At 37.3% G+C, this 16,897-nt stretch overlaps 1 protein-coding gene across 1 annotated transcript; it reads right to left on the bottom strand.

The window, feature by feature from the left end:
* Positions 1-439: 439 nt before the first annotated feature.
* LOC131314856 (isovaleryl-CoA dehydrogenase, mitochondrial) lies at positions 440-9,890 on the bottom strand. The gene is made up of 15 exons (XM_058343753.1): positions 9,616-9,890; positions 7,133-7,216; positions 6,969-7,026; positions 6,248-6,372; positions 6,122-6,166; positions 4,908-4,956; positions 4,664-4,773; positions 3,700-3,776; positions 3,060-3,110; positions 2,893-2,957; positions 1,903-2,057; positions 1,768-1,808; positions 1,615-1,669; positions 1,201-1,257; positions 440-843 (listed from the first exon to the last, which is right to left on the bottom strand). The coding sequence occupies exons 1-15, from the start codon at positions 9,721-9,723 to the stop codon at positions 697-699; spliced, it is 1,227 nt and encodes a 408-aa protein (XP_058199736.1). The 5' UTR covers positions 9,724-9,890; the 3' UTR covers positions 440-696.
* Positions 9,891-16,897: the final 7,007 nt, after the last annotated feature.

Here is a 16,897-nt window from a genome sequence, read left to right as displayed (position 1 = left end):
GATGTCTTTTTAATAAGTTGGAGTTACGAAGCAGGACACTTAAAAAGGGACGGAGGGAGTACTATCTTTCAATTTATAACATTTTTCATAACTCTAAAAACATTATATTATTGAATTAATCGAGAACTACTAAACAAGATTCATATTGTACATTTTTGAATTCCACATTGAAAGATATGAGCAATTGATTGAAAACTGACACGAACATCGAAAATGGACAAACAAATTGAGACTGAGAGAATATAACACAAATTTCGTACATTACGACAACCAAAAAATGTATAAAAATGTCACGTAGATGATTTAATAACGTAGCAAAAAGAGGCTGAGGAGCGATTAAATTGCAAACTTTAGCTACCGCATATGGTAAACACGATCTGGCTTGTGATCTTCATTTTTCCACAGTGCATGACTCCAACCAAGTGTTCAAAATAACCTCTGTAAAAATAAATGCCATACTTCCTATAATTTTTCCCAAAAATTAAAAATTAAAAATTCGAATACAAATTCAGCACTCACGCGGCATGTGCTTGGACTCTAGCACAAAATTTATGAAAATGCCGTTGAGTAAACCCAATACAACACCGAAAACGCCTTGTTCTTTTATTTGATTTCAATTAAAGCAAAGTAAAATTTCTAATTGAGACTATTACTGAGGAGGAGGGAAAAAGGAGGAAATAACAAACAGCTTCTCTCTTATTGTTCCTTAAAGAGTTCTCGACCAATAATCAATCTTCTGATTTCACTAGTTCCAGCCCCAATCTCGTACAATTTGGCATCACGGAGAAGGCGACCAGTTGGGTACTCATTGACGTACCCATTACCACCTAGGCATTGGATAGCCTGCAACATCGTCGGATTCAAATAAATAACCATATATCCTTTGAAAAATACAATTCAACAAGCCACATTGGAATACTCTCGCATAGGGTTTTAAATCGTAAAAACTATGAATCGGTATAAGGAGATTGGTAAAATCAGGCCAAATACTCTCTGCCGTGGTTATCTCAAACAGTTGATCATAAGTAACTTGTAACATATATTTTCATTCAATGTTTAATTGCAACAACATAATATGAATAAGCGATTCCCTGAAAATGTTAGCATCGGGATATGCTACGCACTGAAGTCAGCAATTCAAATAAATAGAAGCCACGTCTAACCAGAGAGGCAAACATAAGTAGGATAGCTTTACTTCACCTGAAGGGCTACTTGGGTGGCTCTTTCAGCTGCACAAAGTATAACTCCAGCACAGTCCTGAAAAGTCAGCATTTATGTGATAGTTACACTGTTACGGTCATCGTAAGTCTGAAGAATCCATACATGTTTTGTCACGAAACCCTGAGGTTGTTGTCCTAGCATCTATCAGATGAGCCCTTATGCCATCCCCACGTTGTGTTTAATAGGAAATCTTTTCAATTTTCCAACTCAAAGATCTAGTTCCAATAGAAAAAACAAGTCAAAAGCTGACTTCATATTGAATTGACTCCAAAAATGTGCAGGCGAAACTACAGCGGTTTGGACTTCGGATTCACCTCTTATTGTAAAACATTGGAAAGAACCAAAACAAAATCTATCTAAAAAAAAACTGAAGAACAAGGCATTTTGCACTACCTTTGGGTTAACTCTCCCGTTATCACAATCTCTCGCAACAGAATACACGTAAGATCTGGACAGACATGAGAGTGATTATAACAACATTCAAACAAGAGTCATGCAAATAAAATTAAAGAAAAATAGAATATTCCCAAATCAGGGATCTCTTACCTGGAAGACTGCAGCGAAGTATACATGTCGGCTACCTTTCCCTGTATAAGCAGGTCAATAACACGTGGAAAAGGTTTTTAATGCACATGTTCGAGGACAATATGAAGTTAGCTTGCATGACTGGAAAGTATGAACCTGTATAAACTGGAATTCACCAATTGGGCGTCCAAATTGTTCCCGTTGGCGTACATAGGGAAGAACAACATCAAGGCATGCTTGCATCAGTCCAAGGGGTCCAGCTGACAAAACAAGCCTCTCCAAATCTAGCCCCGACATCATAACATAAACCCCTGAAACAAAAGGATGGCTGATTACTGTGAACTCTTTCCAATCATTCTAAACATTCACCAAACCAGCTAATCAAGTTTGAAAACATACAGGAAAACTTACTCTGAGGTTTAAGGGAAATGCAGTGAACTGCACTGAGGTCATCATGCAATCATTTCAAAACATCTCGTCCACTTGCAGTCTCTAGACTCACTATAGCTTTAGATAAAAAATAATAATACTCCCTCCATCCCATAATGTTTGCCGGCCCGCAAAACGAGGACTAAAAAATAATGCATTTCTTTCAAGATGAAATACAAACTTTTTTCATAAATTAAAAGAACTCATTGATATTTAGTAAATTGTTAAATTTATTTTGAATTTTTCATGCAAAAATTGTATTATTTTTACGTCTTTGTTTTGTGGACTGGACAAACATTATGGGACGGAGGGAGCATAATCTAATCTTCAACTTCCCGAAGAAGAGTCAATACAATCACTAACCTACTAGTCAGCATCATGTCAAAACTTTGAGGTTTAAGGAATTCAGAAAATGTAATTACACAGGGGAATATCCAAAAACACTACAGCAATAATCAATTCATTTTGGGTCAGCTATTACAACACCATAGGCCATACCAATCAAACCATTGGCAGTTTTCTAATCATAGGACATCCAGGGTTTAAATAGAAACCTTTTCACTTGTCCTGACTGTTATGCCGTAGCAACTGGAAGCTGAAGCAGAATGTTTGCAATTTTACATCATCCAACACAAAGCAATTAGCTACCACATGTAAAGGTGTTTGACACATAGTTCAAAACTTCAAATGATAACCTCAAACTACATAATTTGGTACCTTTTCCTTCCTTCCCAAGAACATTTTCTTCAGGAACAAAGCAATTTTCAAAGACAAGCTCACATCTGCAATTTTGTTGACAAGGCAATTGTCAAACCTTCTCCAATGTAGATTGAAAGGGGATGAGATCATACTAGAGCAACAATTACTAAGCAATGCAGTCATACGTATCACTTCCCCGCATCCCAAGTTTGTCTAATTTCTGGGCAGTACTGAATCTGCATTGTCACCCACAAAAGGTAAAAAAGAAGGGTGAGTTGAGAGTGTCTTCTTGATTTTCTTTCCTTTAGTCTCATACATAAAATTAATCTAAAACCTCCGTCCAGATGCCATGGAAATCAAAATTGAATTTCTGGACAGTATGATTCATGTTCATTTTTTGTACAATTTGTATCATTTGAATACGAAGACATACGTATTGTATGGGTGTGCACCATCCATTTATTTCCAATTTAAGAAAAATTCTTAGAAGCCCGACAGTTTCAGTGCGGACGTTAGTGCTTGCAGATTAGCTTAGGGACATATGCTACTCAAACTAGTCTATACCCATCTAGAAAGGGCCACATGACAAACAGCCACACTCCTCTCACCAGGATCTGGACCAATATTATTATTGATGTCTCTTTGCAATTATTCTATTACCAAAAACGCATGTTTGATGATCTTCCCAACTATTTTTAAGAAAGAATCAGAAACTTTGTCCATTTCACTAAACTTCAGTGAATACTGAATCTATTTTGCTAGGCACAAGCAATCAGTGACTTCTTGTCCAATATTTTTCACTACAATCAACTTAAGTTTCAGTACCCGGGCATTCCTTTCTCAATGATAAATGCAGTGATTCCCTTAGAGCCAGCTGCAACATCTGTTTTCGCGTAAATGATCTGGCAAAATTTGAAGCATCAATTCTGACAACCAAAAGTGTACTCTAGAAAAAGATGCAAGAAGAAGAAATACAAAGTACTGACAAACCACAACAACATCAACAGATGTTACACCTTATGATAGCAGGGGCAAATAATCAATTTTACAATCTACTGCTGTTCTTAGGAGACATCCTTACACAGCCTCACCACAAAGAGAGAAAATGACTTCAACGCGGGAAATAACATTTTCCTTCTACCCAAAGAACAAAAGAAAGATGACTCCGACCGAACACTGGAATATAACTTAAATAGCCGGGATATACTTCAGGTATCCATACACAGTTTGACATTAAGTACAGAAGATGGCGAGATACAGAATCAATCTGTTCATTTTTCATCAAAAAAATGGGTTTCTGCCAACAAACGACGTCTCATAATAACCCTTCCAGGGCATGTATCCACCTGTTGACCCCAACTGCTTCAACTGAGATTTCTTGTCTCTAATATTTGGTTTCCTAACTATTACTACCATGAATTCATCACCTACAACTGCGGCAACTCGGGAAGGATAGCTTTCCGATCGGAAACACAAGGAAAGCTAAGATTTACATCTAAGAGTCCAAATCGAAATAATGGTCAATTACGGTCTTGTTGATAACTTGATATAACTGCAATACAATATCTAACTATTGTAGGCAACATAGATGCTGATGCAGAACAACTAAGAAATACATACGAATGCTACCGTCAGATTTTGCGATCAGACACAAGACAGAATTCAATGTTGTTTGCTGTCCTTTAATACATCATCACAGTACATAAAATTCCCAAATATAGTAACAACAGATGACAAAGGAAACAAACTCATAGCCATGCATAATGTAACAAAGTTCTGATACAGATACCAGTGTCTGAGCAACTGGGCCATTGGTGCACCACATCTTGTTCCCGTTTAAAATATAACCTCCGTCGACACGATCAGCTTTGCATTTCATGCTAACAACATCTGAGCCAGCTGGACATACATAAAAGTTATTCAGGTCACACATAAAACCACATATAACGGACGACCTTCAATAATTTCTCTTCGCAAGTAATACATACAATCATTGTGAATACATCAGTGTAAGCTGAAAAGGAATTGATTACCATTGGGTTCACTCATTGCAAGCGCTCCTATATGCTCCCCATTGATCAGCTTTACACCAAGTTAGAGACATAGTTTAGCTGGTGGAAGAATTAACAACATAGGCACAGTATGCATGTGCACAAAGATGGGGGAAAAAAAAAGGGAAATAAAGAAATGAATCCTAAAGAGATTTGTGTGTGTTAAGTTACTAGGAGTCCCAAAAACTTAAGTTGTTAGGAAATGGGTCCAACAATGTATATCAAGCTATCTAACACCCTCCCTCACGTGCAACCCCATCTTGCACGTTGAGATGCAAATTTTCATTGAAAGAGAAACAGAATGCGAAGGGGAGAGGCAGAATGCAAACGGGCGACAAATGCAGACAGAGAGACTTGAACCCAAGACCACTCTCAACCAGAGCTCTGAAAACCAGTAGTCCCAAAAGCTTAAGTTGTTAGGAAATAGGCCCAACAATGTATATCAAGCTATCTAACAGTGTGATGTCACAAAAGCAAATGATACAACGTTTACTTTATCCACCCTAAAATTCTTGTGAATGAAACATGAGCATCCATGACATCAAGCCAATTCAATGTATTATAAACGAGTTGAGTTTTGTTCACCCTCCACTTAAGAAGGTGAACATTACCCTCCTTTCTATTGGTTGAAATGATGTGGACCCTACCACAAATTGATGTCATGCTTACCATGCAGTGTGCTTACCAAAGAGTGTATTGCATGGTAAGCATGACATCACTTTGTGGTGGGGTCCACACCATTTCAACCAATAAGAGAGAAGGTAATGTTCACCCTCTTTTAAGGAGGGTGAACAAAATTGCACTCATTATAAACTAAACAAATTCATGCTTGTTCTTTGTCTTCCTCTCTCTCAACCTAAACCCATAGCTCGTTAAAAACCAGTAGAGCATTTGTATATACTTGTATGTACTGCAGAGATACAATAAGGGCAACTTTAGGCTATCAGCAATTAGCGCTTCAAGCTTCATCTCACCCCCTCCATCACTCTACAGAATATGGCTCTTCAAGTGAATGGTGTATAAGGATGTGTGTTCATGGTCAGTTAGGACTAAAATGACCAACAGATTCTGCCAATTTTACGCTGCAAACTGCAAAGGATATTATGCTTTCACTTTTGGACCATGAGGAGGTTATATGTTTGTGGCTCAAACCACGAGGGGTTAAAGTACAATTAAAAGGAGTGGGGAATAGAAACCTTTGGCAAGTATTTCTGCTTCTGAGCAGGGGATCCATTCCTCACCTACAAAACCATAGCAGCTGATCAGAACTCGCTTAGGCTACAAGAATCACCAGAATGTAAAAGACGACTTAGATCATTTACCAACTGATTAATGCATAGGTTAGAGTGGGCACCATAGGAAAGCCCAACTGATCCTGAAGCACGGCTAACTTCTTCCATAGCTATGCAGTGATATAAATAACCAAGGCCAAGTCCTCCATATTCCTCTACAAAGGGGCCATCCATTCAATTTCAATACACCAAGGGTATGCTTGACAAAACCAAAATTCATTGAACTCTATAAGGAACTACATTAACTTTACACTTCATAATCAAGAGAAACGAAGGTTATAGAGAGGAAAAGTGGGGAAACTAAATAAGAAAATGTCATCACCTGGCAGAATCAATGGAAATAGAAGAATCAGTTGCAATACGTGGTGAAATTTGCACTATAGTATCTATGAAGCTCACTGATTCTCCCTTCGCCATATGATATATTCACTGTGATCCCGATCCAGGGACTCGCTCCTAATAACCTTTCGTCAACAATATCAGAATATCTCCCGCAAGGTACATTAATTTGAATGGGCACTAGTTTTTTTTTTTGAATAGGCACTAGTTACTTGCTTAAGAAGACTGTTACTCAATGTCCAAGTCCAAATTTCCCTAAAAATCTCTCAATGACACTCTTTCTGCATAGAAGCAGGTCCTAATGCCCACATTGAAGGTAAGGCAATGTACTTTGTCCAACAATATTTTCAGCAGCCAGAAGCAACAGGAAAAGAAAAGGCTAAAAGAAAGCTCTTGTCACAAGAAATTCTACCTGGAGCAGTAATTCCATGGAGATTAAAATCCCCCATTAGTTTCCAGACATTAACCCCCTGAAAATTGAAAATAAAACAAATTCAAAACGTAAAAAACTGATCATGTGGTTTCCAAGATCAAGGAAGATATTCTCTCCAAGATCAAGGAAGATATTCTCACTACCTCCGGGAGATAATTTGTTTGATCTATTCTTGATGCATGGGGTGCAATATTTTCTTGGGCAAATTGCGCCACACTTTCTTTAAACTGTAATGATAGCAAATTTAAATGTCAGAGAATTGCCACCAACACAAGGCACTCAAGATGTAGTCAATAGGCAAAGCAACTGTGGAAGCTTAGTGATAAAAACAACTCAAAATCAGTAAAAGGAACATCTCAACTCAAAATGCAGCACTTCTCAAGAAGCATGCTTATATAAACCTGTTAATGACCTGCATTACAGTGCTGAACATGCACTCTAAAGTAGAACAAAACAGAACGCTGTTTGGGTTACGTGAGTGTATCCAAAGTTCCAAACAAAAGATAATAAACAAACATGACTCGCAAATTTCTTAACAGAAATATACTTAATAAATAACAATGGTAGATTGATGAATGAAGAACAAAAAAAAGAAAAAAGAAAAAGCAATGTGAGTAGCAGTCGACGCAACAATCTCAGCTAATAGTAGTTCAGTATCAGTGAAGTCAGCATGACCAGTAGTTATTCCATCTTTAAACAGACAAGTTGGCACACAGAGCCACGATTGGTGGCAGAATCCTACAGCCCTATTGGTTTAAAATAAGTGCTAAAACAGTGACACAGCTAAATATAAGGTGACAATAAGGGGGTGATTTGAATTGGATAGTTTCTAACTGAAAATTCACCAAAATCTAAGAAAAGGCTATTATTTATTCGTTGTTCAACACAATTGCAATTACTAACAGAAAATTCAATGGTTACTTCCAATGCCAAATACTTCATGCTCTCTTCCATTTATGTCGGTACGCATCAATCTACACAAACCACCCGCGCACATGTTTGAATAGACCTGAGAGGCTGATGCAGCATGGTGTTCCTGAGGACTTTTTCGAACACATTGTGAGTAGAATAAATTGATGTTTTGTGGGCCAGTGTACGATAAACAAGTAGAAGAAAATAATAGAGCAGGTGCCCCATTTTGAATGGGTGTAATGCTTGGGCTGATTGCCGAATCACTTCCAAAGTCAGAAGTGTGGCTACGTAAACTTGGGGTAACTCCTGGCCCATTCAAGTAATGATGTGGAAATAACCTTGTATAGTCTTAGCCGCAACATTTCCCCTCCTCGCTTTTCTCATTAAAGTAGGTTTGATATCAAAGTGGACTATTTTGGACCTTTGGCAAAAATGAAAGTTTCTTTAAAGAACAAATATAAAAAAAGGACCCGGAAGGCAAACTGGCTGAACACACATGGCCAAATTGCTCATCTGTCCAGCACGAACCTACCAGACCAGACTTGCCTTTCCTTCAAGTCCGCCTTTTTTGCCATTTTGCGTGTGAAGCACAAAATTTGCTCAGTTTTTTGGTCAATCTCACAGTAAAAGTTCATTCCCAAGCTCCCTTTAAGATCTCTTATTATTGACTTAGCCCATTCCTTCATTTGACACATGAGAAATTTTGCCAAAATAAGAACGGGCACATAAAACTTGCAACTCTACCCAGCTGTTTTCTAAAAGTCATCTCGAATATAGAAAGGTCCATGATTCATGCTTCTTAGCATCAAAAGTCCATCCAACTGTTGTGGATCTTGAGGTAGGTAACTCAAAACAAGAAGCAATTCAAGTCAAGGCCAAGGGGTTGGCCTAGTTAATGGGGTGCTCTCCTGCAAGCATACAACTACTAATAGCAGCTCCTCTTCCCACCACTTCCTCTTTCCCCATTATTAAAAGGGTCGTTCTAGTCATTATGTTTCCATCTAGTTTATCAGAAGTCGCCAGTCATTCACTTTGTATAAATCATCTACGTAGAAATTTGTCCATAAGCATTGCTGATTTTGACACCAAAAGGGAATACATTACTGTAGCACATATTAACACAATTGGAGGTCAAAGAGGTTAAAATTAGTCCAAAAGGGTAACAAATAACGATCCAAGGACTACCAAGAAATCCTTTTTTTAATTCCTATACAGACAAGAACGATAAGAGGAAAGAAAGGATTGAAGCACTATGTGTAAAAACTTTATATCCATCTCAAAACCAATTGGCAATGAGTGGAGAGGTTTCAGATGTTATTAAATGATCACACATTCCACTCCCAAGTAACGTGTGATTCATTTCCTTAACACTATGTGTTCAGGTCTATGCTGAAATACAAAGCATGCTGATGCTGAAAACAGAACACAGCAACCTCAAGCAATTTGGCCTAGTGGTTATGAGAAAACAATAAGTGTTTCTCCATGATCTTCCATTCTCGTAGAGGCCAAACATACAAACCTTGGGGCCACTCGTTAACTTCAGTGTCCCCGAATTAATCGAGATATGCATAAGCTGCCCAGACATCCGGTTGTCTGAGAACGGAACACAGCTTAGTTTTAGTGATTAATGAAACAGTGGAAAGTACTGTATCGGAAAACCCAACTTAATTTAGTATTTGGGTGTATAGATAAATGGAGAAATAGAGGAAGAGACCTGGATTTGGGTGTCATCGAATAGTAGAGAGGATGAAAAAGAAGCTCGCTGCGTCTCCTTTCTGAGCAATAATGACGTCAAATACCTCACTGAGTGGAGCCTCTGCATCCTTCCAAGTTTCTTTAGAGAGAGAGAGAGAGGAATCTGCAACGGGACGAGCCAACGGGGAAGAAAATTGTCAAAGCTAATCCAAAGCGGAGACGCACACGGCACAGTAACAGCATATGGCGTGGGTTGGTGGTGCCATCGCTGTAGTAGTCTTTAACAGAACAGGTATAATTTTTCAGACTTGTCGAGACAAAAATAATTTAAAAAAAGGGAAAGGAGACTTAAAAATTTGTTCTTGAGAATTTTGGGAGGTAAACATAAGTAATTTACCATGTAATGTCATGGTAATTTAATCATGTGTGAGGATGTCATGTTATTTATTTTTTATGGTAATTTAGTCATGTTCCGCTGACCAACTCGAAATATGAAGAAAAAATGCAAAAATGTGGTCAACTTATCATGTTATTATATTCTTAAAAATATAAAAAATAAAAGTAATCAATTATATTTAAATTTACCAAATTCCATGGAATCAAGAAAACAATCCAATCTAATCCCACTAAATTGGAAAAATAATCCAATCCAATCCCACTGAATATCCCACTGAATCAGGAAAACAATTCAATCCAATCCCACTGAATTGGGAAAATAATCCAATCCAATCCCACTAAATCAAGAAAATAATCCAATCAAATCTCACTAAATTGGAAAATAATTCAATCCAATCCCACTAAATTAGGAAAACAATAAACATAATATATTTATATCATAGTGAAAAGGGTAAGAAAGATAATTCACAAACTAAGAAGATTAAAACATAAGCATGAAAAAAAGGGCGGGATGAATTCTTACATGGCATGGATAAAGAGGGTGGATATTTAAATATTCATCCTTAATTTTGCTTGTCAAATTGAAACGTAAAAGAAAATAACACTGACCTAATAAATGTTCAAAAAAATTTAGTAAAAGAAAATAAGACGAAAGCTAACGAGTCTCTTAGTATTGTGCAATTTAATAGTTGCTGATTTTTTTCAAGGAATAACTGTGTGTAAATAATTTTAAAATTTTACTATGATATTTGCACCATGCTTTCAATTATCCATATTCTTTTTTCCTTTATTGATGTGGAATTAATTACATTACTCTGACCGGTGCAAAAAATTGGAAAAAAAAAAATACTATCTATCTTATAAAAATCTTATAAAACAAGAGGGTCTTTAGGAATATTCCTAACAAAATATTCTCTCTCAATGGTTCAGATTAATCTCAAACACAAATTTTATCTACTAATACAAACAAATCTAACGGCTCAGATTTCTCCCTCTTCATTCTCACAAATTAAGTTCTGGATGGCATGTTTCGTAAATAATGTGCAATCGTGGGCTTATAATTTGAAAGAAAAAAGGTCTACTTTCAAAATTTGAAGTCCACTTATTCACGTGGCTTATTATACTCATTCTCTCTCAGTCTCTCACTTTCCCTTTCTCCTCTCTCTCTCTCTCTCTCTCTCTCTCTCTCTGGAAACCCAATTGACGCCATCAGCCAGCGACATCTCAGAGGCTCCCATATGGATTATCTCTTATGCATACAGTATATAGAATTGTTGAATTTGAAGAGAAAAAGAAACAATTTTGGTGGCAATTTCGTATATTCTGTTTAGTCAAAAATCCTCTGAATGTATTAGAATCAGTTTCGGTATTAAATTTTGGATCACGACAAAGGGGGACCCCCCCTCTCTCTTTTTTCCCTAAAAGTGCTAAGTTAACAATGCTCAAAATAGTTGATATATGTGAAGAGATCCGTTTGCCCTCAAGTTACAAAATTGCTGGATGTATTTATTTGTTTCATTAAGCCCAACTCGGCATACTTCTTTAATCTTTTCTGGTGGAGTAAAAGAAATTGGTACAAACTCTATGAGCAAATTGATAGTTCTTTGTAGCTAGCTTAAATGTATAGTTGGAAGAGTACTGTAAACACGGGTGATTCTCTTTCGTGCTACTAAGAAGAGGATCACAGATTACACACTAATGAATCGATTTAGTATTTGAGCCACTAACTAGCAAGTGCTGTAGGTACGGGCAATTTCAACCGGAATGCGTAGTGCCGTAGGTACGGACAAGTACTAGTTACATTATAACTTCACATCAATAAAGATCAAAACTAGGTTGTGAAAAATATCATTACATTATAACTTTTCTAGAAATGAAGGAGAGATTATTTCATGGTCCGAGAGTAATGTTTTTCCATCCCACAAAACAGTATGTCGTAACCTGGCCAGTTTTGGTGGGATTGGGTAAACTTGATACATTGTATTAGTTTTTTAATACCCGCAAGAATTAAATTAGTCCTTATCTTGTGTGTCAGCAATTATCCCTATCACATGGGAGTCAGGTCATTTTGACAAGGCAAAGACAAAGGTATGGGCAGGCAGGGGAAGATACATTGATTTTGCCGGGCACAAATAAGCAAGTTCAAAGGAAAAGGTTGGTATTTCCTCATCCTTCTCTTGTGGAGGCTAGGATTCGAGTTCTGTTAAGGACGGTTGTGATGTAAGACTATGCTTAGTCTTTGAACCTCATGTACTAACTTACTAACTATCCTCTAGCCCCATTGATGTATATAACTTGGCAGAAAAATAAAACGGAAAAGGTTATTGATTGCAATATTGGCTTCATCATCCTGGTAGATTGCTCCAGTGCAAGCCTCCCAACTTGAAGGTGAAGAATTGGGTGTAGGCACAAAACCATGAAACAACACTACTCTCCAATAGGTTAATCCAATATCACAAATACAGATGTGTTTGTCATCAAAACTTTTGATTTTACAAAAAATTTACATCAAATTTTTCGCAAAATCAGTGAGAAGAGTTTCAAAAATCTGTCTCTACTTCAAAAAGCAGAAGCCATACCAAACAAATTGACAGAGCTTCCAAATTGACAAAAAAAAGAAAAGAAGAAGAGGATAATAGATTGACCATGTCATGCAATCCACCTTACCACCCACAAAGCTTGATTTTAAGCCATCAAGAAGATCATAAACCCAAACTCCAGTAATTACATGCATTTCGTGTTAAACTTCTTCCGATTAATCAATAATGTAAACATATCCCATGAATTTTCTGGCCACTGAACTCTGTCCCATCAAACAGAAATTCGAGTGGCCTAAATTCTCTGTTATCATAGCAACACCAGTTTCCAGATCATACAAATAAAATGGAAGGGCAAAGGTGAGTGAAGATGCTTACAAACTTCTATAATTGGAACTGACGCCCAAATCGTACAGGCAAAACTACTGCTGTTTGGAATTCAGATTCACCTCTTATTATTAAAATCAGGAAAAAAAAAACAGTAATTGTACCACGGTTATGATATTTGCAATACCTGAGGGTTAATTATCCCGTTTTCACAATCCCTTGCAACAGAATACACATAAGGCCTGAGCGAACATGAGACCGATTATGTCAGAAAAAGCAAATAACACGCGTGCTAAGTTGCTAACAAGAGTCAAGAAAGAACAGGATATTTTACCTAGAAGAAGACTGGAGCGAAGTGCACATGTCACCAATTTTTCCCTGTACGCGCAGCAAGATATGAGTTTTTTGATGTACACGGGCGCAAGGGCGGATTCAATTAAGGCACAGGCGGGTCACGTGACCCACCTGATATTATCGGGAATTTTTTTTTGTGAACCGAAGAAGTTAAGTAATATATATTAAATTACCGAGAATATATCAATTTGGGCATCTTGTTCCAGTGGTAAAGGCTGGCCCTACTACAGTTGCGATTGCGAGTTCGAAACCTTGCATTGGTCGTAATTGTTTTTTCTTTCATTTTGATGCTGAAAACGTTGAAATTGAAATTAAAAAATTATTCAAGGCGTGTGACCAACGAGAGTCGAACCCCACCGACCAAATGCTTAGGCCGAAGCACTACCACAATGTCATTAGAGACATTTTGACATACCCATCAAATAAAAACATTAAAATACAAAACACTAATCCACTCATTTTTTAAAAAGTTTACTGTATGTTTAGTCTTCGTCCGTCGCTAGCGTGTCTTTATTATGTAATGGCGACAGCACAGTTGGACTTTTCATATTATTATTAATGGATTAATTCTTGCTCTTTCACAAAAAAAAATTCAAAGTTTTGTTCTCTATAAAGAATGCTTGAACATTTTCTGTTCTCGTTATATTTTTTATCTGAATGCATGTTCCTGTTATGTTAGATTGTGAGAATTTTTATCAACTTTATGCTCGAGGGGTGACCCATCTATATTAGATTTCTAGATCCGCCACTGCACGGGTAAGAAAAAAGGGAAGTTAATTGAAATGGTGATTTTGAACCTGTATAAACTGGAATTCACCAATTGGGCGTCCAAACCGTTCTCGCTGTCGTACATAGGGAAGAACAACATTAAGGCATGCTTGCATTAGTCCAAGTGGTCCAGCTGCTAAAACAAGTCTCTCCAAATCGAGCCCCGACATCAGATCACATAAACTGCTCTTGCGAAACGACAACTATTGTGCTGCAAACTCGTTGCAACTGTTTTAAAAAAGATGCACGAAAACATGTAATTAAATTTAAACTACTTCATCTGATACCTTTTTCTTCTTCTCCGATAACATTTTCTTCAGGAATGAAACAATTTTCAAAGACGATCTCGCATCTACAATTTTGTTCACAATGCAATTGTCAAACCCTCTTCGACTTGACAGAAAGGAGAAGAGAACATAAGAGATCAATAATCTTAAAGTAATGAAGCCGGACGTATCACTTCCTCGCATCCCAAGTTTATCTAATTTCTGGATAGTACTGAATCTGCCTCGTCACCAAACAAGGAAAAATAAGGAAGTTAATTTTCATAGTATTTTATTAATTTCCTTATTAACCTTCGAATACCAACATCATACAACTACTAACTGGGCTAGTTTTTTTTTTTTTTTTCTCACATCAATTCAATGAACTATTCGGAAGACTCCATTCAAATGCCATAAAAATTTGAATTTATCTGATGCATCTAAGTGCGTAGAATGCCTTTATTTTTTTTCGAAGAAAACTGCAACATTCACGAAACCATAAGCCGTAAGAAACTGAAGAAGACACCCAATGGCTTGTATTTTTCTAAAATTTGAATAATGAGGCGTGCTTCATATATAGGCCTAACTAAAAACATTAACACCCGAACCAACAGTTCAAGTGCCTGCATAAGCTCTTGCAGGTTGGCTTAGAGACAGGAAAAAATACTCAGACCAGTCCACATTTGTATGGCACTTTAAAATGCATTTCATACGCATACCGGGAGTCATATTGGGTACTAGTATGTTGCATGTCCATCTGATTGTTTGCCTATTTTTTCCCCCTTAATTAGCTTTTGCCTTATCCCAAAGGTACCCAGTTTATATAACCAGGTTGTGCCTCGCCTGAAATAGTATATTATCTTACACAAGATGAAATTTACCTTCTGAGATTTTTTCTATGCTTACCCAGTTTAGTTGAGCGAACAGATTCCATAAATGTCGCACATCAATCCAATCCATAAGGGGGTTATGTGTGCACTTTGAAACGTAAAGGGGTTGGAAGCAACGATGAATAGAAACTGAAGCAAAACCTTTGGCAAGTGAAGTACTTCTGCTTCTGAGCAGGGCTTCCATGCCTCACCTACAAAAACAAAGAGGATTTTAAAAACTTTGCCAAGTCAAGAGAACCAGAACGTACAAATGAGCTTTTAGATCATTTGCCAGCTGACTAATGAACACGTTAGAGTGGACACCTTAGGGAAGCGCAAAAAATCTTGAAGCACGACTAAGTTCTTCCATAGCTACGCAGTGGTACAAATAACCGAGGCCAAGTCCTCCATATTTCTCTACAAGAGAGGGGTACAGTTAAGAGAGCACGAGTTATTTCCTATGCTTTACTCTGCTTTGGCACTGAGAAGAAGACTCCAACTATATGGTTCGGGCTCGGCTCATTTAGTAAAGAGCCTAAATTTGAGGCTCAAATTCAGTTCATTTGAGTTGAGCCTCATATAGTTCAACAACTGAATTCATTTGCAGCGCGAAGTTTAGAAGTTTTGGGGGACCAATTTGAGAAGATTATTTATTTTCCGGTGAAATTGGGAAAAAAACCCGGGTATACCTTAAGGCTTCGTTCTTTTTAACTTATATAAGTTTGGAATTTACTTTGATATTTTATATTTTTCGTACTAACCTTTTTGCTTATCTTTTCATCGTAATTTTCAGTGTTAGAACAAATGGATATAATAAATAATATCGAGATCATATCGTGATATTGAGATTTGATTGTAATTAGGATGATTTTCTTCCATAATTAATTGGTATGATTTCCTTCCTTAATTAGGCTCCCTCTCCTCTATAAATACAGGACCTGATCATTGTATAGTGTGATCGAATTCAATAAAATATCTTCTCATATTTCACATGGTATCAAAGTTATAAAATTTAGGCCCTGTGTTGCTCCTGACGTGCGGCCTAAGCCTCGTTTGTCGTCCTGCCTAAGTTATTGTCCTACCTAAGTCTCGTTGCCATCCTCGTTTGTCGTCCTGCCTAAGTTATTGTCCTACCTAAGTCTCGTTGCCATCCGCCTGGCACTTAGTTACTTTATCAATTTCCTTCACGCTTTCCAACTGACTCACCATGCCTCTTCTCCACCGGCGCTCTTGGCTTTTTTATTACTGGCTTCTTTATTTTTCGATTTTTCTTGGTTTCTCATGATTTTCTTTCTAGCTTCTCCTGATTCCTGGCTACTTCTGATTTCTTGGCTTGATTGCTCTTAATTTCTCTTGGCTTGGCTTGGTTACTCCTAGTTTCTCTGGGCTTTTTCAAACTCAAGTTGGTAGACCTACTGGAGTTTGAGAGGATGTTAGAACAAATGGATATTAATAAATAATATTGAGATCATATCGTGATATTGAGATTGAGATTTGATTGTAATTACGGTGATTTTCTTCCATAATTAATTGCGTGGGATTCTATCTTGCTTCTGTGCCATCAGATAAATGTTGCGTGCGGAGGGGTTGTTCGGGGAATGCATGTTGGTTCTTCAGCCTTGGGCATTCTTCCCGTTCTTGATGGTGAGAAGCGAGAACTGAGAAGCTTTAGGATGTCGAGAAACAAAAAGAAAGCCGAAACACAGCATCGGTAACTACAAGCGCTGTACACATGCTATACACAAAAACACGGATTTTTTTGTCATATTTAATGATATAAAATGTTC

This window comes from Rhododendron vialii, chromosome 13a, assembly GCF_030253575.1.
Source record: "Rhododendron vialii isolate Sample 1 chromosome 13a, ASM3025357v1".
In the NCBI taxonomy this organism is placed as follows: Eukaryota; Viridiplantae; Streptophyta; class Magnoliopsida; order Ericales; family Ericaceae; genus Rhododendron; species Rhododendron vialii.
This window is presented reverse-complemented; position numbering and strand designations above follow the sequence as displayed.

What these genes read in the sequence shown, in the direction of transcription:
- LOC131314856 (XM_058343753.1), bottom strand. Translation starts at nt 9,723, where the DNA reads ATGCAGAGGCTCCACTCAGTGAGGTATTTGACGTCATTATTGCTCAGA. An exon ending in TCGATGACACCCAAATCCAG is followed by an intron (nt 7,217 to 9,615) that starts GTCTCTTCCTCT and finishes CTATCATTACAG; the next exon opens with TTTAAAGAAAGTGTGGCGCA. An exon ending in TCTTGGGAAGGAAGGAAAAG is followed by an intron (nt 2,058 to 2,892) that starts GTACCAAATTAT and finishes CTTTTGTTTCAG; the next exon opens with GGGTTTATGTTATGATGTCG.